Raw genomic sequence first — 25,245 nt, forward strand, 5'->3', positions numbered from 1 at the left:
TTCCGGAGAGAGGAGACGCTCACAAAATACAAAATAAAACAAGATTCCCCGTCGTGTTCGAAGACGTACCTGTAACGTAAGCTTTGACCCCACCATCTTCTCCTCCCGTGGTGTACAATTCCGAACGCAACATCATTTGATGATGCTGATTGGTTCTACTTTGCTTACGTTGAGTTGCGGCCGGATTTTGAGGTCTAGCATGCTGATAGACATTGGCGTGGGGGTCAGCATGGTGTCGGTGCAAGGGAGAGTTGTTAACGGCGGGCTCAGGACGACACGGCGCCTGCTGTTGCTGCTGCTGTTGTTGTTGCTGTTGCTGCTGTTGGGCTGCCGCGGTGTAATCGTAGTACGCATTTGGCCGGTCGGCGGTGGCTACGTTGGCGGCGGGACCGCCCGGGGGTGGCGGAGGCGGTGCAGCAGTGCTCGCTGAAGTGGCGGTAGGATTAGGGTAGTAACTGTAGCCCGGAAACCCTGCGAATGGACGTACCCAGAAGCCAAGAAAACGGTCAGAGAGAGAGAGAGAGAGAGAGAGATCTATCATTAATCATGAATAAGGGGGAGAAATGTTAAAGAATATGACGCGATTTTATAATTCTAAATGTGCTCTGTCTGAAAATAATTCTAACTCAAATCAGTTCTAATCTGCAACGATCCCGTGATTATGGACCACTGTTTGATCGACTGCAGAATGAGACTAATTTAAACGTAGGAAATCACAATGTAATTTCGTAAACATGACGTTTGCAACCAAAATGGTGTATTAAGATTAATAAAATTTAGAAAGTTGTTATTTTCACTACAAAAATGAAAACAAATAAAAGATACACCATCTTGGTTAGTCATAAAATACTAAAATAACTCGGAGGGAAAGTTTTCTTTTGTTTTTAAATATATGATACAATAAACTATTTTTCAATGTTACTGTTAGTAATTCCCATAATTTATTTATCAAAATTTCCAGTGGGGTGGAGAGGGTTTAAAAATTTCTCATTCACAAGGTTAGAGTTTGTTGTGGGGAGGAGAGATATAGAGATTCCCAGGCCACATGTTACAACCCTTAACCGTAACCGACACCACTTCACGCCACGCCACGCCACGTTACGCCACGGCACGCCCATTTTATGTCCGTCCGTCTGTCTGTCTCTGTGTGTCCGCCCAGCAGCAGCAACAGTAAAACAGCATGCAGCAGCCACCATATCCGAAACGTCCTGCCGAGTATACGTTTTTGTATTCATATGCATTGTTGTGTGTGTGTGAGATGACCGTGCCTTTTGCTCTGGCAGAAAGGAAAAAAAACAACAACAGCACACCACATAAACTACTGTACATACCATGTTTGCAGCAGAAATTTAAGAAGCAGAACAAAATATTTCAAAATGAATAAAATACTGTATGATGCCAACTACAATGTCTAGAAAATTTAAATAGTAAATAGGCTACTTATTGAGATGAAAACAGATCATTTACTGTACGTTTCATCCAAGATAACATTCTACAATATAAATATATAAAAATAAAGAGACGCTATAATGCTAACTACAAATAATTTCAAAATAATTTTCTTTGGACTATACTTTTATTTGCTTTCAAAATTTAAAACTACAGAGCTATTCAGAGACGAAATCAAGTTAGAACAATCACGCAAGCAATAGAAAACCTGCCCCTTCGATAGTTTTTCTGCTGTAAGAGCAGAAATCGATCTCCGGTCTCCTCATTTCGGCCTATTAAAACTGGCGAGTATATATGGTAAACACTTTATGGAATATGCTTTCTATCCATAGCTTCTTACCAAATGTTTATCGCACTTCCGGAAATTCTGGATATTCAACTGGAATGATCAGTTATAAAAAATCTAACGAACTATTAGTAAATCTTTACTGATCAGTCAATTGGAATAGATAGCCTAGATGTAAGGCCACGGAAGAAGGCTCCTTTGTTTCTCCTTTTTCTGCTCTTCTTTCCAATTAAAGGGGGCAATTCTAACTTGCATGATATGTAAATAGTTAATTGTAGTCTAATAGTGTTCATAAACCAGATAAATGCGTTAATTTACGAGTAGTAGCCTATAGTCTGAAATATCTTACCAATAAATTTAAACTGTTACTTTCAAGACAAAACTGGCCAATTATCGGAATGATCAGTTGTAAAGGACTGAAATAATGGATTCTTAATTTTATTTCGAAATTTCTAAGAAGCTAATTTATTGGAATATGAATGATAATATGGACCAGGTTACTTGCATCTCGACCGAAATACCTATCTGGTCAATTAATTTATGTAGGCGGTTGTTATGACACGAAGGAAAGGTCCTCTTTCGCTTCATGACTAAGTGTAGATTGAACTCTGAAAAAATTTACGATTATAATACATATTTGTAAGAATAAAAGTAGTCCAAAGAAAAGCCATTTAAAAAACACCACTGTTTTCTAACTTTAAAACTACAAACTGATATACAATTTACTACTTGTTGTAACATTACCTAATATATATGTATATAAATCTACAGAAAACATCTAATAAAAGCCATATTATGATAGGCCTATGAAAAGGAATTCTATTCTAATAACAAAGTGTAATAATTTAAATAATATTACAAAAACATCTAATAATATCTACGCATGTCGATTACATAATAAATTAAAAATAAATGTTACATGCAAACAAGGCAGTGATCAGTGACTAAATAAATTAATCTTAATGAAAATATATTTAAGCTCAGACTGTCACAATAGATTATTTTTATTTTGGGTTTAAATTTGTACAAAACATTCTCACTTATCTAAAGCGAAAAGTATATTCCACATATCTGCCTATGCCTGTGTGTTCAATTCGTGTAAGAGACGATATATTTCCGAGCTATTCAAAAGATACAGAGCTATTCACCACTATGCATTATTAATTTTTTGACGAAGTATACTAGTTTTGTACTTCTATCAAAACAGACACTGCATTCTTAAAAATGATTAAATACGAGAATGTGCGATATATTGGAAGGTACTACATTTCCGTGCATATTAAGAAATATGCTTCTTTAAAACGTGTTACTATTTAAATTAAGAGCAACGGGATCAATCTTCCACAAGTATCTCCATTGGAAGTAATTTTTATACTACAAGTAGGCCTGATTATAATTTAGATACACGTAATTCAAACTACGAACAAATCTGCAACTTATATCACAAATTCCTTCAGCGACTTTCAGTCTTGTATAATATCCTTCAGTTCACATATGGTATGCTTGCAGGCCTGTTTGCTTATGTATGTACGTATGTATGTATGTATGTATGTATGTATGTATGTATGTATGTATGTGCGTATGTATGTGTGTAGGCCATGTATGTAGGTATGTGTATGTATGTATGTATGTATGTATGTATGTACGTATGCATGCATGTATGCTTCTTCTGATCATTTTCTTTACACTTATGTAGGGCCTATACTGAATTGCAATGAATTAAAAATATTGAACCAAACGTTTTACTTAACGGAAGATATGAACATTTTATATTTAAATTGATGGAAATTTGAAACACTGATGAAATATAAGAAAGTCAGATCTGAATTGAAATTCGAATTAAAACACATATTTTTCTTTTATTGAATAGTTATAATTTCAAATTTAGAGCTTCCTGTCTCTACGTAGGCTATATTTGTTTCTTCGTATAACGTGAACTAACAATATATATCAATCTATTCAAGTAATTTTATTGTTTTAGCTTTCAAATGAAGAATTTTATAAAGGGATTGTCTTTAACGACGCCATTGTCAAGAATTAAAATAAATTGTATTTCTACCCGTGGGAGTTGAACCCCTGACCTAGAGTGGAAAACTAAATGAGTTATAATCCACTGAAGATTTTTAAATGTGTTCAATGTTCATATTTTATAATAAAATAACAAGAAAGTGAATGTTATTTTGTTGTGTAAAATGTCAATTCAACTTAAACCAGTTGATAAATCTGTATTTCTAAGCAAACACCACTTACTACATAGATGGCATATCATGCAAAAGAAAACAAAAACATGCATAACAAATCAAAATATTCGTAACAGATAAGGCAAATCTAGAAAGCAAGTTTACGGACATCTAATAAAATGTTATGTTACTACAAGAAGCTATAGCTCTACAGAGCTCTATTACGTTCAATATCGGCCGATAGGGATTTCTAAAATTAGTTGCCAAAAGGAACATAGATATCAATGTAAATTACAAATGTACTTATGCACTCCTTCTTTATATAGTTAATGTAATTTTGTTCGATAGGTAACTAATTCGGAATTTCTCTATCTTTCGGACAAGTAAAATTCTTGCATTGCGTAACATATTTATTGTCTTTAATTTGCCTGTAATTCTTGATTATAAACAGAATTAAATGTGATATAAGGTAATAAATTTACGGTAAGTCAAAATTCTTTTAATGTTGTAGGCTACTTAAAATTAAATAATAGTCGGAGGATAACATATCGGCCGACATTTTGATTTCTGTTGTGAATGCTCTAAACAAATGAAGATGATGGGCATGCTTTCAGCACAGAAGCAAAGACACGGTACTTACATGTTGTGTACTCTGGGGGACAATCTGCAGTCGCTATAATGTGGAACATATGGCAAAATATTTCAAAATCGCACTGAAATTAAATTGATCTGGAGCCAATTGGTCACGTAATAAAGTTGGGTGGAACACATCTAACTCTTATGGAATGAAGTACACCTTACAACTTCGTCAGATGCTGGAAAATTTCACAAAACGACTTCAAATGTAGATTGCTAATATATGATTAATACATTTTTATAGTTCCTACATTCAGTTGCTGAAACGTGTTTTGAGATAAAATTTTTCAACTATTTCTGACATCTAAATTTGAAATAATGTACTTTTTATAATTATGACTGTGATTTGTACCTGAAATACCCACAGAATATTCCAACGATCTTACTGAATTTCTATTCCTATAACAGATTTTTTTTTTCATTATCACTCACTTTCAAAGGAAAGTTCCAGTATTACCTACTACTTATCTATTGATCAAGTAACTGCCAAGATTTGACTCTAATATACAGTGCATACATTTTATCTTTCCACGCTCGCGGAGGTAGAATGGAAGCTTATAGCACACTTGTCCACATACGATCATGGAAAGATAAAATGTATAGGCCTATAACAGTAACTGCTAGCAGAAATGTCTAAATAATCGGATTTTTATTAGTGGCAATAAAATAATGAATTATCCCACAAATTCTATCTTTCATCCAATGGGAAGTTGGTCCTTCGGTTTTCTATGTTTTTACGAAACTAATTATTCTTTCATCACCCAGTTTTCACTGTATGTCTCTCAAATTTTTTCCAACTCACGTAACTGGTCAAATGCAAATTCAGTATTTATTTCTGTCTACCTTACAGATTTTACATCTTATTCAATGGGGTGTTGGTTTGTGGCTTGTAATTATATTTGTAAGGAAAGAATTAATTCTTTGTTACTACTTCGCACCCTATATTTTTAATTCGTTTTTATCCCATGTACAGTAACTGATCAAAGGTTTTCATATTTTTTTGCAAAACGTCAATCAGAATTAAATCATACAAATCGTACCAAACCCAACTAACATTTTTTTCTCCAAAAGTAAGTGACAATACCCACACTCTCCCTTTCTATCTTACCTCTCTGGATGTAGGTCTATTCAGCTCAAGTAGTTAGGCGGGAATGCATATGTTATGCTAGATAATCTGTTATAATTTTCTTTAAATAGGCTACATGGCCATTATTGATGAGAATTATAATATATTAAAATGTAGAGCTCTCAATTCTGACCCATTTCGATATGTGTGCTCAAATAAATCTACCTTCTACTTACTAAATTAGGTCTATACTGATTTTTGTTCTATAAAAATTCAATCAATTTCCATGTCCTTCAAATGGTCTGACGTGAATCCTATATTTTTTAAATATTACCTACTCAGGTTATAATGTGGAAACAGTATTAATTATTTATAATATTCTTTGTTTTCAAAGTGAACTTCCAAAAGAACAATCCTAAAGAAAAAGGCAACTTAGCCTATTTTTTTTCAATGCCCTGTTGTACTTTTTCATATATTCTTCAATAAATATATATAGATCGAGTAAATGGCCAAATGCGAGTCGTAGGCCTATTGTTATGATAACAGCCCCTTATCATTCCTATTAAGTTGGTTAATATCATTATTAAGATAATACACGACAGAGGAGAAAACCAGGAGTGACTCAATAATACTGATCCCAACCTAGTAGCTATAACTTAATATTCGTATCACAGGCATCAACCACTGTTCATTTGAGTGTTGGTCTATTTCTTAGCAACTAAAATTCCTCCACCATCTTTTTGTACTCTAGCCTTGCAATCTGATTTCATTTCAGTTAGCTGGTCAAATGAAAATCCTATTTGTTTTTCCTGAAACTATATTAGATATTTTAGAAAGGCTGATTACTTATTTATGAGGTCATAATACTAAAAGTAATAATAACTGATAAATGGAAAATAGAAGTGATTCCGTGAAATATTTATTGATTTCAGTCTCTGTACTTCCCAAATTTCATCTCTTTTCTGACTGGACTGTTGCGTAACCGGTATGCAATTTTTTAATAATCGTCGAGCCTTATCTTTGCAAATTACTGAGGCTTCGGTAAGAAGGTACTGGGGTAATTAAATTAAATTAAAACGATACTTATAGGATAAATTTAAACAATTGGATATCACTTAACGATAAAAAGGCTTCTGAAGGAGAGTCAAAACTTATATCACAGAAAGTAAAAATGACGCAAAATATCATGTCTCTTTTATTGGTTTTCTATATTTTATTGTTCTTGGATAAACTTCTACAGACTTTTCAGGTATCGAATCGCGGTAACCAGGTCATTGAAGTACGCCTAAGTACATGGAATGTAGTTAGATATACCTAGAATGTTTATTACTAAATTGATGGCAACTTCGCACACCTTATTCTCCTGTACGTGATAAGCTTAACAGACTCGGGACGGGGTTCACATGATGTCTACAAGACCATATAAGTTAGTTTTATAAACTTGTGGGAAATCTAATCAATTACGTCAATTCTATAGGCTACAATGAATTATAATCTCTCTTTCTGGGGAAATTGTAGCAAAATTGGGAGTGTCTTGATTTTGCAAAAGAAAGCCATTAGAATTCTATGTTAATCAAACTATCTTGAGCATTGTCGACCTCTTTTCAAACAATCACAGATATTAACCGTCATAAATTTATATATATACGACCTAGTCCTTTACACTCGACAAAATATAGACAATTACTCATTAATAGCCAATATACATGATCATGAAATTAGAAATAGTGAACAAATTAATATTACATACTGTAGATTACATAAAACTAGTACAAATTTTTCTGTCATGGGGATGAAATTATATAAGCTTCCCAGTCAATATTATAAGTTACCAACCAATAGTTTCAAAACTAGATTTTATAATTGGCTTTTAATTAATCCTTTCTACTCTGTAGATGAATTTCTTAACATAAATTCATACGAAATTGTTTTTTAATATATAAAGTTATTTACATTTAGTTACAATTATTACATTAAGGGTGAAATGTTTTCATTAATTTTAGAGTTTCAAAATATTTTGTTTTCATTCTAATTAAACTTTACTGTTTTCAATTATATGTGTATTTTCAAATGTATGTTTTTTTTTCCTACCTTCTGTATTGTGACAAAGCCTATCACTGTATGTTTAATGGCCTAATAAATTGAATTGAATTGAATTATAAGACTTTACCCTAGACTTTCATTTGAACATTTATTGGGCCTCAAACATGAAAACATGATCGCTTTCTCGCAATATGAAGTTAAAACGATTGTAACTCGGGGTATTACACAGAGAACACACAAGATAGTTCTCTAGGCGTGCTTTAAACTAAGAACAGTAGCTTTTACGCTGTATCTTAACCGTTTCGTACATGGCGTCTAGATTTTTTATTTAGTTTTTTTGAAATAAATAAGAAAGGTCGCGTTGCCTATGCGGCTAAGAAATTGATCGTCTCTGCAACTGAGAAAGCTGTCTTCTTGTGGAGTTTTTATTTACTTTATTGGGTTATTTTACGACGATGTATCAACATCTCAGGTTATTTAGCGTCTGAATGAAATGAAGGTGATAATGTCGGTGAAATGAGTCCGGCGTGCAGCACCCAAAGTTACCCAGCATTTCTCGTATTGGGTTGAGGGAAAACCCCGGAAAAAACCTCAACCAGATAACTTACCCCGACCGGGATTCGAACCCGGACCACCTGGTTTCGCAGCCGTTACTCCACAGGTGTGGACTTTTGTGGAGTATATTGGCTATTTCTCTTTATACTTTTTCTATAGAATTAAGTCCTCCGTTCAAATTTTTTGTTTCAAGTTACGCGGTTTTCATAGTGGGACGGCGTACTTGGATTGATTCAAGCTAACATAATCTATCAGTTATGAGGATTCCTTGGAAAAAGTAGATCGCGGGTAAACTTTTAGATTCCTTTCTTCCAAATTCTCCATCGTTAGCTACATAGCAATAACTTTCTCCCATTGCTGGCAAAACATTTCACAATTTATCTCTAAAAGTGAGAGAAAACTTGGCTTACTTATACTAACAATTTATTTTCGTGTCAAATAACAAAGAAATATCTTAAATCGCAAGCACGCTGCAGCCTACGTGTTGGTGAATAGTTACAATTAACCACATGTTTTCCGCGAGGTACGGTTCCTCTATCAGTATTCAGGACGCACTTGGCTATCGGATCTGTGGGCCGGTGTTTGTCGGTGATGGATGGGCGGAAGATACCCCACCCCCTCTCAAACTCCAATGCGGGCGAGGTACGCCCGGCCTTCAGGGCACCGCCCCGCCCAGCGACACATCCATCAAAATTGAGCACTATGCCACAATGCAACACGGAATTTGATTTTCATTTGCTGTGATGCTACACTCCACCACTGCTATAATATCATCAATAATAATTAATCATATATTACGATGGAATGATTATTCGAAGCTCTTATGCTTTGTGAAGGTAAGGCGTGTGGCCTGTTTTACAGGGTTTCTTGTGTATCAAAGGTTGCGGATATGGATAGGAGATTTGAATAAGGAAGAGAGATAAAAACATGAAATTCACGAACTGAAATCTGTGAACATTGTGACTTGGATATAGGATTTGGAAAACGCTCGTTTTACTGAATGTGTTAATATATATACAGTATATATATTTTATTAATTTTATTCCTATTGTTTTAGTTGTTTTTATTCGCGTGTAATTTTCGGCAGAGTTATTGATATGTGACAGGTTAAGTTAAGGATGATAGATAAGTGAATAATCGTTCCAAATTTCTTATACAAACTCTTTTCAGAAATGGACAACTATAGCCTAAATAAACAAAATATGTTTAATATAAAATGGGTTTATGTTACAGGCCTAATCGAATTTTTCTAGGCAAATTCTTGAACAATTATCATATTAAAATTGTCAAAATAAAAATTGCAACAGAAATACTCAGAACTAATACAAACGCGAAAACTTTAAATTTGCCATTTATTTATTGTTTTGAAAAGGAACTTATTAACATATTTCATTGCCCTACAAACATTCAACGCAACTCTGCAATAAAATCGTATTATTTTGTGTACAAATTTAACTTACAGTATCAAGAATGCTAAATTTGACGTATGCAGGAAGAATACAAATTAATTTTAACTCGTTAACTTTTATTACTGCATTTTTTTCTCCGACATTTTGTGGTGGTTAATTGATAAATGGTAGTTAGCCTACTTAGTTTACGTCCTTTTCAACTATGGAAATAGATTACCCGACTTGCCCGAAATCTAGGTAAGGGAAGACCGATTTGATCTGAATATTACCTTTTGGTATCGGAATCTACAAAACAGCGAATCTCTACCTTTCTGACACCTTCATGTCTCAATTATGTCAAGACAAATCAATTAGCTCTAACACCATTTTTTTGGAAAGAAAAGTATTTTTAAAATTTCAATACTCAGTTTCTGGAGGCAAGTTGCAAGTTGGGGCTGTCAGTAGATCGACAGACTACATACTAGGAGAGCCGAAGTCCAATCTTGGAAGAAGAAAGGTTTTTCATCTGGTCATAAATTTCATAACGGTTTCAAGTTACAATAATCCTGCTATAAAATTACGTACCGGGAATAAAAATTAGTCACAGCACTTCTCCTTTTGTCTAGACCGAGAAAATGCCATATTTCTACCTTCCTGCTTCTTGTACCTTCTATAACATGTGTAGTCTACAGACATTTTAGACTTTTCTTCATTTTATTTAAAAGTAGTTGAAATTTCATTTCATGGTACAAAAAAAAAATACTTTCAAATCGAAAAGAGGTTTTGATTTAAAAAGTAGGGCATTTCATCTCCGGGCAGCAAAGCTGGTGTTATTCTGTTTGTAAATTTAAATGGTATTCCATCACTCTCCAGTAATTTCCGTCAGGTTCTGTTTCAATTCGCATATCCAACGTCGACGCCCACTAGGAAAACGGGCGGAGGAAATTTAAAACGCGAAATCAAAGCAATGCGATGCTGGGATTCAAGCTTTCTTTCACACAAAACAAATCCCCGTATGCAAAATACATACGAAAACTGACATTGACTTTATTTATATGCTAATACAGTGATAGTACATAAATCGTCTGTTATGAAATCATAATTTTAGGGGGGAAAACGTGTGTACTTTGAAAACAGTTTAGTCTTATTTTAATTACTGAAATAAATTACTTTCACATGAAAGTAAGCAAATAATTTTCAAAGACTAAAACATTAGACAGAATAATATTAGGACTTTAATAGTCTTCAATATATTAACGTGTTAGTTTGATTTTTATATTCTGCGTAGATTTGTTCATACAAGCAACATTTTGAGCTTAGCTAAACGACTGTTTTAAAAATGGAATATAGTGGCGGCGCTGTCACATTCGTCAATTTAGCCGTACAGATGGCTCCATTTTATAATCATGTTCTAACGAAACAATTTACTTTCTAAGTTTCTACTCTGAACAGAATTGTGAAATCTTCCTTTTTCAGAAATTATAAATTGTTTGAATTTAGATAATATTCCACATGTTTTATATGCTGCAGATTCGATTAATCATTCATGTAGACAACAATTCCTTTTTCACAAATAAACTATAAATTTGGTGGGTAAAATTTCTGAAAAAAAGAGAGGTATTATAATACAGGTTTTATATTTCAGGGCTTAACCAAATTTTCTCAGTTTTCACAAAAATGTCAATTCAAATAAATTATTTACATGATTTAAACACAAAGCTTTTCTTTTTGTAATTTTCGCACGTAGAAATTTTCCTTCTAATCTACATGCAAAATTTCACTGTAGAAATCAGATAGGCCTATGACTGATATAAATTTCATTAATTTAGAATAGCAGTCTCATTATTTCACTGTTATAATATAATAATTAATGTATAAATTCTTTTATTCCTTCATTAAATAATTTTAATTTCTGATTTATTTTCCGAAAATATAGACTAGACCTTTACTTGTTATGTTATATAATTTACAGGTATTATGTATAAATATATATGTAAATAACTGTTACGTACACATATGTAATTATACTTTTGTTACCATTAAACATATAAATAATTCTTTAATAAAAATAATGTTTACAAGTAACATAACGAAATAACTGTTAACAAGAATACCTATTACTACATATTTGAAAGCATTAAAATATTTTCATCAGTACGGTCCTATTTTTGGCAGTTTTAATTTTCAATTCGTTTTCGGGAATTCAGTCGATGATTGGTAAATTCAAGATGAAAAATAGGTCTAATAGTTATTTTCAAGGAAAAGAAAACCAAGTATTTCTCACACATTAAATCCCCTTCATTTCCCATACGAATATGAGATGTATAAATTTTATAATTATCAAGGAACATCCTTATGGCCAAATTTTAATAATTTATTTAATGAATATAGCTTTGCACTTTACTTCCAGTTAACCTAAGAATTCCACGACAATTTATACCATTATCAGCTTTATCCACTGTCACTAAAAAGTAAAATTGTCAGATATCTTGCTTCAGAAATTAATATATAAACCCTATGTGAGATAGAATTAGATTGGTATAGTCCGTGCCACTGTTTTTGGCGTGTGGAATAAGTAATGGGAACGTTAAGTGCGAGTGTTTTACCTTTTCCACAATCAGTCTGACAACTCTGTTTGACAAATGGCTGATGTGTCGTGTATAGGAACTGGTACCATTCTCAGCTGCACTATCAACATGCTCAAAAACTGGGCACTATACTCTAGGACACACGCCAAAAACGCTGTAGTGCGTTGTCTAACCATAAAAATATATGTTTCGTTTTATTAGTCATAGCCCAAGAGCTAAACTTACAAATGGATATTAAATCTGATCATGTCATGTTGCAATCCGCCTTTAAAACATTCATCTCTATTTCACCTTTAGAGGTATAGCAGCTAAAACAGAGGCTTAATGAAGGTAATCACGCCTTTTTTATACTCCCAACTTAAGTATGAAGTAGAGATACTATGAATTTGCCTCATAATTACGTATAATTACATATTTGAGTGCAATAAATTGAAATTTATATACGATTATACACAAAAAGTATAAAATTAAGTTAGGCACTATAAGTTACTAATTTTTATAAAGTAACGGTGGAACGTTTATCCCTAAATGTGAAACTAGAATTGTATAGAACGTTTATAAGCGATTAAAGGAGAAAGATAATGAGGGATTAAGGTATGGGATGTAACTCATAAAGTAAAATAGCCTATTTATGGAATTTTGAAGGGAATTACTAATAATATTACAATTTTATGATAAAATCCTAAAAAATATATATTACAATTTAACTCAAGGTTTCCAATCGCAAACTGAATTAAAACTATTATAAAGTAAATATAATCATGAGAAACTTTCCCTCCGTAGCTGTACACAAATAAAGCATCATGAATATTCCTTTTTAGAGTGCTATAAGAGAAAATACAGGGTGTTAGTTTAAAAATCACTGGAACACAGAATGCTGGTAACTTTGCTGGAGAAGAAATATCAGTTAGTAAAAAACGAACTTGATTGTATTAGAATGCTATTGCAAAAAACTTATTTTCAATCAAATATGAATTAAGGAAATACAACATGTAAATTAGTAGGTAACAAGAGTGAAAATCACAAATAAAAACTTTTACCACGAAAAAACTTCCAATATTAATCAACTCTAATAACATGTATGCCTACTCTAAACTTACTAAGCACTAAATGCACTAACTAGGTACTAATACAATGCGTTCTACAGAGAAGGTCCCAGAGTAACTTCATTTGTGGGAGATTATTTGTTCTTAATTATAATATGAAAACACATGCGTTTCAATTTGATAAATGTAATACTGAACCTAACACTATTTTTGTACTTGGAAAACGTGGATTAAATAAAAATTGTGTGCAATATCGGAAAGTATGCTTTAGAAATTACGAATGAGAATAAGTTATTGCTTAAAAATACAAACTACAGAAAAACATATTTTATACTCCTGCTATTTGTGGCTCACAAATTCTGTTTTCTTCACAGCTCAGTGTTTCAATTGAAACTTCAGAAAACTCCTTCATAAGAAGTAAGGAAAAAGTGACAATAATGTGACATCGACTGTACTGAAACACTAACTGCAGACCTGGATAACTTATAATCCCGCATATTAAAAATGTAATACATAATTTCTTCATAAATTAAGCACTAGTGCTAATCCTGTGTATGAAGATTTTTTAAACGAGATTAACTATATTTATATAAATTTATACAGACGTTTCAAGTTCAAACACATCAATACGACATGACATAATTTATGAACTTGAAACTTGATTGCAAATAAAGACACAAAACTAACAGATACTATGATTAATAATAGGCTTGTATGTATTCAACAGTGCCACTCGGAGATGCGTCAAATTAAGAAAAAATGACTGTGTTCATCTACGAATAAAATTCCACGTAATATTTTCAACTTAATTGAGTTCTTTAAAATGTTACGGCGATAGATATATTTAAAAAGATGAAAATGAAAATTTATCCTATAAATTTGTTTTTAGGCATCTCTTTCATATAACGAAAACAAGAAAATATAATTATAAATTTGTAATTTGATATAGACTTATATGGATGTTACTATTACAATATCAGAGCGAAATTCAGTTTTATTTGTAAGATTGGCCTATATTTAATGAATTTAAAACATCGAAATATTATTCTATTTTGTGTCAATATAATGCTAACCTACTTATGTGAGATTTATTTAAAGTGAATGTCTGGTTTTCATTTATATTTAACATCATTCTTAGAAAATTGAGTAATAAAATTGTAAGATCGATTTAAATGGGATATGAAATAATAGTAGCTTATTGAGCAGAAGATTACAATATACCTAATTAAATTTTCCATACTTAATGAAATATATTTTCTGTTATATTACTATGATGTACCCAAGTACATTTGGAGTTTCAGTGCAGTAATTCTGTGTTTCCATATGGTGAACGATCGGTAGAACGGAGAAAAATTCTCTCCGACACCGGGACTCAAACCCGGGTTTCCAGCTTTACCTTCTGGTGCTTTATCCACTAAGCCATACCGGATTCAAGTCCCGATGCCGGGTTGAATCCCTTTCATTTGTAAGTTCTACCTACTGTGTTCCCCTTTTTGGCCTACCTCGTGTACCGTGTCACAGTATGTGTGACAGTAGACACATTGTCCAACCACAAGTACAGAGGTGCACTCATTATGAGTGACTAGGTGGCCGGGGTCCGACGAACAAGGCGCCGTCTTGGATCACAAAATTACTTACGCTTTATCACAGAATTTAAAATGAGAGGGATTCAATACGGTATCGGAACTTGAATCCGGTGTGGCTAGTGGATAAAGCGCCAGCACAAAGTTGGTTGGAAATCAGGGTTCGAGCCCCGATGCCGGAGAGAATTTTTCTCCTTTCTACAGATCTTTCACCAAAGTTTTCTGTGCAATCACCATGGAAAGGAATAGTGGAGAAAGAAAATTAATTTTACTCGTTGAGATATTTACAAGTAGTGAAACTTAATTTACTAATTCAACATTTTAAAGCATTCCAAATTTCTTTTTTATTACTACGGTTTTCACATGGAAATGATGACGAACTCAACCTTTGCATTCTGGCTTCTTTTTATATTTCAGCAGAGGTATAATAAAATCCAAGGTTAATTCTCTCTCCTGAATACACTTTACTTTGAGAGAACTGTTTAATATTGGCAAAATGTGCAAAACACGTCCCTTCGAAAGTACAATAGACTACAAAAGAGGTGGAGAATTTTTCGTTGGATGTTTTAGATCTATAAATCCAATCTATCGACTTAAAACTGAAAAGCTTCATCTGAAGATAAAAATATATTCAAAATTCAAAATTGTCATTGTTCATAACTATGATGACGAAACATTTCATACTAATTTCATGCAACAAGGACTACAGTATCACTTTGTGACCTCCTCTTAGTCTGCATCACTATTGTCAGGATCTAATAAAACACTTTTTAATTAATCTAACAACAGAGAAAATATATCTAGCGTTACTATTACAGTGTTAAAGATTCAATTTGATTAGAAGTAACCCTGCACTCACACAATTCACATTCACACCAACTACGTGACTAAAATCTACGCACAACACCATCATTAGAGTATTAAAACACACGCAATGTTATATTAAAAGTGCGAACTCCTCATTTTCTAATAGATGCTTGTCTATAAAGGTATTCAAAAAATCTAGGCAATTCGCTAAGAAAACACTTTTCTAAGACTCTCTGCAGCATTTTCTTCTAATATTCGCACACTTTTTAAAGCAAAAACATAAAAAGAGTCCTCCACTCAGATTAGGAGGAGCGAGTAACACAGATTACAAGTCTGTTAGTGTAACAACCACGTAAGGATATCAGCGGCATTTACTAATAAGATCTTTTCTACAATTAGTTAAATAACACACTTTGAGACATTGAATGCCTAAGCTGTTACGAGTCAAAACTCTTCTAAGAAACAAAAAATTATTATATAATAAAACTCTAATTGGGACAAATCTATAGCTGCACAAAACTAATTTTCTACTTTTACTGGCCACACTAAATATCAAACAACAGAAAAAATATTAATGTAGAGAAAAAAATATACTCTATGAATCTCCACAAAAAGGACTAATAATATTGCATTAAGGAGTTGGCTAACATTTTTTGGTTTACTCGCCCCAACGCTAGATGGCAGCAGCGACGATATCTTCTCAGGGTTGCAGAAGGAGGTTGAAGGGGCAGCAGTTTTGTGACTTCTTCTCTCGTTTCCTATAGTATTTTGCTTCATTTTTCCGAAATCACACCGTTCCGCTTTTGTTTGATTCCAACTGGTGATTATTTTCATGTCACTAGGTACATTATTTGTCATGATTCATATCACAGCATAGAGGCTGTGTTCTTTTCATCATTATGAAAGCTATGTGCGTTATTGAAATGTTGTTTTATTCTTTGTGTGATAGATGTGTCAATGTGTGGTTTGTTAAAACTGAATGCTATTCAAGCTGTATTAATGTTTTTCAGTGAATGTTATATTTGCATTTGTGTGCTAAATGTTAAACTAAAATCATACTCGATTTGTAAACCCGAACCGTCCATATATTTATCTCATTTATTATGAATAAATACATTTCACCGAAGGATGAAGGATGTATCTACCGATTGGCACCGTTTTTCCAAAAGCACAAGTAATGTTTCTATACAACAATACTAGAACATATGACTAATCACCGTTAATGCTATTACAAAAATATATATTCTTACGGTAGGTTTCACCAACCTTGATCATAAAAACTTGGCAATGTCAAATATACAGAATATCTCATTTTTCTTGCTCATCCAAAATAAATTGTTTCTTAGGTGCCAAATGAAAATTTGGTTCAAATAAAAGTTGTTTAAGTACAATGGGGAATTAATACTATGAGTATTTCTTTCTTATAACCTCGTTCATTAAGGAGATACGAGTAATGACTTCATTTCTTTAAATGGCACCATGTACATTTTATTCTATGAATCATTTAACCTCTTCAAGATCTGTTCAAAAATACATCACAATGTATCATTCTAATAACCAAAACATTGAGGAGTGCAAAAGAATATGGAACTCATAGTGTACGTGTTTACTGGAAGTCGGAAGTAAAATGACACTTTGTAGCATTCCAATATCATTACTGGGCTTATTTGTATTAATGGTACCCAAGTGGCAGACGATATGCAAGATTTGTAAGAATAATTTTTTCTGATCTTTCGGAGACCATACATTTGAGGAACAGAATGGCTGTGCTATACTGGCATGATGGATGCCCAGCTCATAAGACCTTAAAAACCCATCGTGTTCTGTACCGGAAAATATCCTGGTAGGTTGATTGGACGTGGTAGACCAGTTAATTGGCCTGCTCATTCTTCTGACCTTACGCCACTAGACTCTTGTCTTTGGAGTGCTGTCAAGAACGCTGTCTATCGAAATGTTTCAGCAACACAAGAGGATATGCGGCAACATATTACTCGTGCTTGTACATTCGTTCAGTAGGCAACACTAGAATGATCTATGGAGTCATTCACACAAAGATAGTAATTATGCATTAATTCCAATGATCATAACTTGGAGCAGGACATGTAAACGTTCTGTTTTACTAGTAAGAGTACCAAAGTGCTACAAAGTGCTATTTTACTTGGAACTTGCAATAAGTATGTAAACCATGAATTTCATATTCTTTTGCGTTCCTCAATGTTTTATACAGTAGAATGGTACACTATGATACATTTTTGAAGAGGCCTTCAAGAGGTTAAATGATTCCTTGAGTAAAAAGTGCATGTTGCCATTTAAAGTAATGAAGTCATTACTCGTTTCTCCTTTATGAACAGGGTTATAAGAAAGATGTGCCCATAGTATTAATTCCCATTGTACTTAAACAACTTTTGTTTGAAACAATTTTTCATTTGGCACCTAAGAAAAAAAATATTTTGGTGAGCAAGAAAAATGAGACACTCTGTATAATGTTAGTCAAAGAAGACATTTCTTGTTTCTTTATTTGATATAAACGAGGAAGAAAGCAAGATTGACTTGTTTAAAAGATATTCCTAAATTGAACTTTTTTTCATTGCTGGTGATAAAAAAATAAAACCACAACGTTTCCAAGGTTGAGTATATCTTCGTCTTCAGATGATGAAACAAATAGAGTGAGTATGAATTCCTGCTCGTTGAGGCCGTTACAAACAGTCAGAAAAGTAGATTAGATGTCTGTAAAGGCCCTCAAACAATGGGAATCGCTTTTCATTCCATTTCTTTATCCCTTGAACACGAAGACAAGAGCCAATCGTCGGGACGTTATGATTTTTCTTCTTCGATTACCAGCAATGGAAGAAGTCCAATTTACACTTCTTCTGAACTTTTCATCAATGTTCGTCAAACCAATATTCAAATTTAAAGATGGAATTTATGTGTATTAACTAAGTAGACAAATAGTAAACTAAGTATGAAGAATATACTGAATGAGTGTTTTCTGTGACATTATACAAAATTGTGTTATCATGTTCATTAAAATAGTAAATAGTCTTGATTATGGGGTGTTTCACGTACAATATATAGGAAGGAATTCTCTGTGTTATTTTTTTCATAATGTTAAACCTGCAGCAATAAATATTCTCTCAAACTAACCCATCTAAAAATACTAAGCTAAATATAATTCAACAACACTCTAATTTCGAGCTAGAGGACTAAATATGGATCACGAACTAATTAACAAGGAATAATTGCTATTGATTTTTTAAGATTATACATAACAGGCTAATTTCGCTTTGTTTTCTTGTCGTGCAATTTACTTATATTTGATTATTTTTCCATTAGTCACTCGAGTTTTAATTACCTATATTCTACAATCAAATGTATCAAATTTACACTCATTTTGCATTATGTGTTCCTTCGAAATATTTTCTGACATTCATATTCAAGAATTATTTAAAACAGATGACTTTGATATGCAGATGATTTTTAAGGTTATTGGATATAAGGACACTTTTATGCCAGTCTTCGCTTTTTGACAAGTATAAACTAAGACGTCCTTAAGTTGTCGGACAATCAAGTATTTGTTGACAGGTATTAATTTGAGTTTCGTCACGCAAAGTCTGACCAATGTTGGTGAAACCGGTCGGCAGTCTGCTTTCAGATAAAGTGACCAGTGAAGACTCTATTTTAACTCGGAAGAAATTAACGGTTAGCAAAGACGGACATTCCTCACACTAGGCAAGGACAATAAGAGATCAGGAGGAAGGAGTAGCATGGTGGCAGGGGATAGACGTAACTGACTCTATAAAACCTTCCACAACTGACATTTTCCACCAAAACTCGCTCTTTGATGAGCCGGGATTTGAACCCAGGTGTCCGTCGCTCAGAGCAGACCAATGATATAATTAAGAAATGAGAATCGGCGTTGACAATGGTAGGGGGAACGGGATTACTTGGAGAATATTTCCCTGAAGACTTTCTTTGTTCATTTGAACACACAGCGATTCGAACTCGAACCTTCAGCATAGAAGGCTGATAGTCTAGCTGTTTTGCTATTACGAAAGTATAATATGTACTGTAATAACAGTCTAATTCTTACTGCTTTAAATATAATTTTTAACATGAGAGAGAAAAATTATAATCCAATTACATAAAATTATTCAAAGTTTTTAATGTATACAAAGTGTAAACGATATAAACAGCCAAATTTATATAGATGGTCCACTTCAGTGCACTCAACAAGAAAGTATAATGACATTTTATTCTCTCTTGAAATTTGAAACTAAAATTCTATCATGCTAATAAGACGAAAAACAGCCACTGATAAGATCATTTGGGCAACAGCAACAAACGTTGAATTTTCAGGAAGCGCTGCGCTCACGACCAGAACTACATCTACTTCAATTAGTCGCATCCATATTTGTCATCTAATTGCAAGTAACTTATTCTCACCCTTTGATGTCTCTTTAGCGCTGCCAGTTATTTTGGCTACTGGTTCATACCCCGTGACTTAGCGCAGGGAATTTCTCAACCCTATACTTATTAACTTTTACAAAAATATGAGACTTGAAAAAAAAATATATTTTTCTTAGTGAAGTATTACAGTTTGAAAAAAAGTTATTACAATTTTTTGTCCCATATATATTTGAATGCTGATATCTTTTACACTCTGTTTAAAGCATATGAAAATTTTACTGTTGTAAACTAATTATTCTAATAATTACATTACAAATATGTAAAATATCCTTAATTATATGAAAACCATGTCGAATTATAATTATAAAAGCAGAAGTTACAATTACAAAACCATCCAATTCTTCGAACGTCAGGAACAAGAATATAAATTTCGAAAGATGTGCATACAATACGAAATGCACAACGTTAGCCACAGCTTTATTCTAATGGAGATATCCATCTGACCCATCCACAAATAACATAATAAAGGGTAACTATATCTACCTCAACAAGATAGTTTATACTCTACAATCAACATTACAGGCCTATGGCCTACAATGCGTGTAATATACCATACATACAACAGAATAGATGTTACCATTATGAGATCATAGACCAATTAGAAAGTCAGGAAAGGCCAAACAAAAGTCACAAAGCTGCATTCGATTGATAAATCACATATTTCTCTGTGTTTGTCAACATATTTCAATGAACAATTTCATTAGATATTGATAGGGGATACGTTAACATAAGTTGATTTCAAAGTAGTTTCATTGTGTTGAAGTTAGAAATCTGTGTATAAATCACAGATAGAAACATTTTCTTAATCGTTATCAGCAAAATAGATAAATATGTTTTAACAACGCAGACTTAGCAGAGAGACCTTACAATATAATCGGGCATAATGAAATAGAAAGAAACAAATCATCAATTTTCCAATCAAGACCCAGTACCTTCTTGTAGGCATACAGGACACCACACAGTAATTTTGGTGTGACATTTTAAAATAAACTATGGTAAGAGTAGTAGTAAGAGTAGTATTATATTACATTACTTTTGTTGTATTCTTCCTTACGTTTTCCCTATTAACTATTTGCACTAATTGAGTTGCTTTTATTATATCCCAATCTTCAGATCTGTATTTTACTTTCTTTTTTCTATTATGGTATTATTTTCATGTTGTTTAGTGTCGATTTTGTTATGCTATTATTTTTTGTAGCATGTTAGTATTCTGTTCTGTAACTTTTTATTAAATTTTCACTGCTTGTATACTTTGTGACCTGGTAGAGTGTAAAAGAAGGCCCTATGGCCTTAACTCTGCCAGTATAAGTAAATAAATAAATAAATAAATTTATTATTATTATCATTATTATTATTATTATTATTATTATAAGGTGCCATTATGTTCAAAGCAAAAAGATGGACGATATTTATTTGGAAAAAGTAAAAATTATATCATGTGCAGTTAAGAAATTAACACTTAATTTAACTATAGATTTAATGACGTCCTTTCGTTTCAAGGACTGACTTTCAAGAATCTGAAAACAATTAAATCGAAATAATTAATTAACATTATGAAAGTAATGACCTTCAAATTTTAAATAAAAAATATCTTAAATTTTCCTCTCTTCTAGCAGATATGTTATATTTTCTATCCCCTACCTTAATTTAAAACGACTCAATACGCGGTTTCCAATTTCAAACAAAGAATTTCTAATTTATATTGGTTTATTTAATAGTTTTTATGTCGTAAAGCTCTTTCCCAAGCGTCGTTCATAAATATTTACATTTCTCTTGCTTTTATACGATACGATTTAATACTGGACGTATTTTCTTTAAATAAACTTTGATTAAAGATTCAGTACTTTTTGTGAGACTTTAAATATAAAACATAAATTTGAAAACAAAATTATAGTTATATAATTATTTAATTGTCCCTAATGACTTTATAATTCAAATCGGTTGGTAACTAAAACTCACAATTACAATAAAGAGTCGAAGAATGTATAATACTATCACGTTACAATGAATAGCAACATTTACTGATTATGATGAAGTAAATTGTATTAAAAATTTTTACATTCAACAGCAAACCTAAAAATGAAGATGTAAAGAATACTGAAAAATATTCGTATTCATAAAAAGTCTGAACAAAATTACAACATAATATTTAAACTATATTGATTTCTTTGTCTTCTTTAACTCCTCTATTTGTATCGACTTAATCCAGTACAGTGTATGGGAGGATATACAGTGCGTACGTTTTATCTTCCCACGCTAGCATATGTGCAGCTGTGCTTTGCACTGCCGTGTCCTCTCTACAACCGCGTTTATGGACAGGTAGGCCTAAGACTCTCTCACATTGCGGACTTTCTGACTATGTGGTCAGCACGATGCAGGGCTAGCGCGGAGTCATCTCAGGACAAGTATAACACAGTAATAAATATCTAGTCCCGCGGAATAGAAATAAGCATTCATCCACGGCAGGAATCGAACCACGGACCGTTTGGCTGGGAAGCACAAGTGCTGTCCATAAAACCATTACGATGGACTTAAGTGACACAATTGTATTATTATTATTATTATTATTATTATTATTATTATTATAGTCTTCTAAGTCACGACAGCTTTCCACAATTAAACATTTGGAAAATTATTCTAGTATCATACGCATTTTGTCAATCCTCTATGTCTAGTTTCCTTTTCCTATCTTGATGCACTTTCAGCACATGTTGATTTGTTTCTAAATATAATAAATTGTTGTTTCCTGTCATTTACAAACTGAAACAATTTTAAATCGTCTTTTATTCTGAAAGAGTATAATATGCCTTCAAAGCTGTTTCTTGATTACTTTCTTCAAAACAAGACTAGAGCCACAGTCAATTCATCGATTTATTTTAAGGAAAGTGATTATTATTATTATTATTATTATTATTATTATTATTATTATTATTATTATTATTATTATTATATCGCTCTAAAACTTGTAAATATATGGTAATGCTTTAGTTACTTATAACATTGAAAGCTTTCAAGGCCAGTAGAAGGGCCATAGAAGTAATTTCAAAACGCCTCCGTTTTGAGTTATAGTCAGGAATATTTATTACACAAATAACAGGAAGTCAAGCAAACTATCTTCTATGCACGAATTTCGGAACGTTTATCTAAGTTTAATAACCAGTCCTGCCAACCTGTATTAACTCTCCTAAAATCAGAAACACTCGTATTGCACTGGCGACATCGCGGCGTTGGATGTCGGGTTTTGGAACAGTTACACTATATATAGGTAAAGCATGGGCATACGAGAGATTTGTTTGACTTCCTGGTACTTCAGTGAAAACGAATTATAAGTTTTAACTCGAAATCGAGGCGTTTCTAAGCTATGTTCCTATTTTCAAAACGCTCCTTAAAATCACCCTCTATTATCTCTGGACGCTTATAAAATGTTTATTGAAATAATATCCTAACATAACATGATTCACTATGAATGAAATATTCGACAATGAAATTAAAACAAGTTATGTTCTTATAGTTAACTTATAACTTACATATCATAAAAAGAGAAAAAAAAACTAAATTTGTAACTAAAGTAACAACACTACTCTTGTATTTCAAAGCGATACACATGTCTTTCTTTACGACAGTTTCTTATAAGAATGCAGCTTGACATGTTTGGCCATGCCTAAATTATACAAAACCATCTACAGGTTATACCGATACAAACTGTCTAAATTCAAGCACTATAGTAATATATGTACTACAATGTATTGGGTTATACATTCTTATAAATATTGTACATGAGGAATACCCAGGGTTTCCATCCGTTGCTAAGGACGAACATAAGTTGTGATACGAGGGAATCTAGGAAGAAATGCTACCATCTTGTGACCTAATTCAATTAATTCACATATATTATGTCCTTGCTACTATCAAACAAATGCTTCATGTCTAAATTAGTAAAATAATATGTGCTCGCATTCTCGAAATATAAATATCTTTTCTCTAAAGTTGTTTCCACTTTATTCAGTATTCACCTCTACCAGTGATCAAATGCAATCTACGTATAGTTAATACTATGTGCCTCACAAGGGACTTTTTTGTAATATCAGGTAGAAGCCACACTTGAAAGATTAGGACAAGGAAAAAAACGAAGATGTTAATACAGACTCTATGACACGAAAAATAGATTTTAAATGTAGCGTAAAATGATTCGCTATCGATTAATCTATCTACGTTTCATTAACTGAGCCAAACCAGATGTTTAAGTCTTATTCCATAATGTAGACAGGGTAGTTATGAATTCAACTACTATGATTTTTGTTTTGTATTAGCTATTTGCAAATAGTAATCAAGTGTATTATGACAAAGAAGCTGGAAGGCAAAAGTATTTCTATCTGGTGTACAGTTCTAGCTGATTAAAAGAGAAAAATCACGGAAAATCATGTCAAACATGAGTTTCAACAGTAGTGCCAAACAGGCTACTCTAATGCCAATTTTTCAATAATTTTGCAAGCTGTTACTTTGCATATTTCAATTCATATTGGTAGATAATTTTTTATATTTTATATTTCCTTTAGAACAATTTCTTGTGTGCAACTTTTCAATAAGGGTTTCCATCTAGTGAATTTGGAAGATTTTCTTACCTGTATACATAAAACACTGCTAACTGTCTAGGTTGATGATTGAAATTCATGAATGATTGAATGAGACTGATTTACGGTAGGAGAAACGGGAGTAACCGGAGAAAGTCTGTTCCAATCCAGTCTTCGTTGACCACACATTTTATTTCGACTAATCAGGTTTTGAACCAGATGTCCGGCGTGGAAAGTCCATGCATTATTCATTCATCTAAAGTTGAAATTATATTTTATCATATATTTTCTTCTTTAAAGAAGTTTTAGAAACTTTTCGGAAATTTGTAACTAAATATGCATTTAATAAATTTCAAAGTCTGTAACGTTTCATAAACGACATATTTTATGTTTTTATGGAAAAGTATTGATATTTTTGGCAGTTAGAGCGTAAGAAATATCTTATAATTCTTTCATGTTTCATAAAAATAAATTTAATGGAATATGTATATCTGATTATGAGGTATAAATAAGGAATTTTGGGGGCAAATGTTTACTCAGAATTAGTTAGATGTCGGGCCCTGACTAAGTAACAGCTATG

The 25,245-nt window shown here is 32.5% G+C and overlaps 1 protein-coding gene across 8 annotated transcripts in view; it reads right to left on the reverse strand.

Moving 5' to 3' along the window:
* The window catches only part of Rbp6 (RNA-binding protein 6), a 1,547,649-nt gene that overhangs the window by 87,234 nt on the left and 1,435,170 nt on the right, over positions 1-25,245 (reverse strand). For 6 of the 8 annotated variants that reach the window (XM_069847737.1, XM_069847734.1, XM_069847736.1 and 3 more), the window contains one exon: positions 70-471. The exons of the other annotated variants lie outside the window; for them this stretch is intronic. In XM_069847737.1, the coding sequence (XP_069703838.1) occupies positions 70-471 (402 nt within the window). The remainder of the gene's footprint in view (positions 1-69; positions 472-25,245) is intronic. 8 annotated transcript variants of the gene reach the window in all.

The sequence above is a fragment of the Periplaneta americana genome, chromosome 15, assembly GCF_040183065.1.
Source record: "Periplaneta americana isolate PAMFEO1 chromosome 15, P.americana_PAMFEO1_priV1, whole genome shotgun sequence".
Taxonomy (NCBI): domain Eukaryota; kingdom Metazoa; phylum Arthropoda; class Insecta; order Blattodea; family Blattidae; genus Periplaneta; species Periplaneta americana.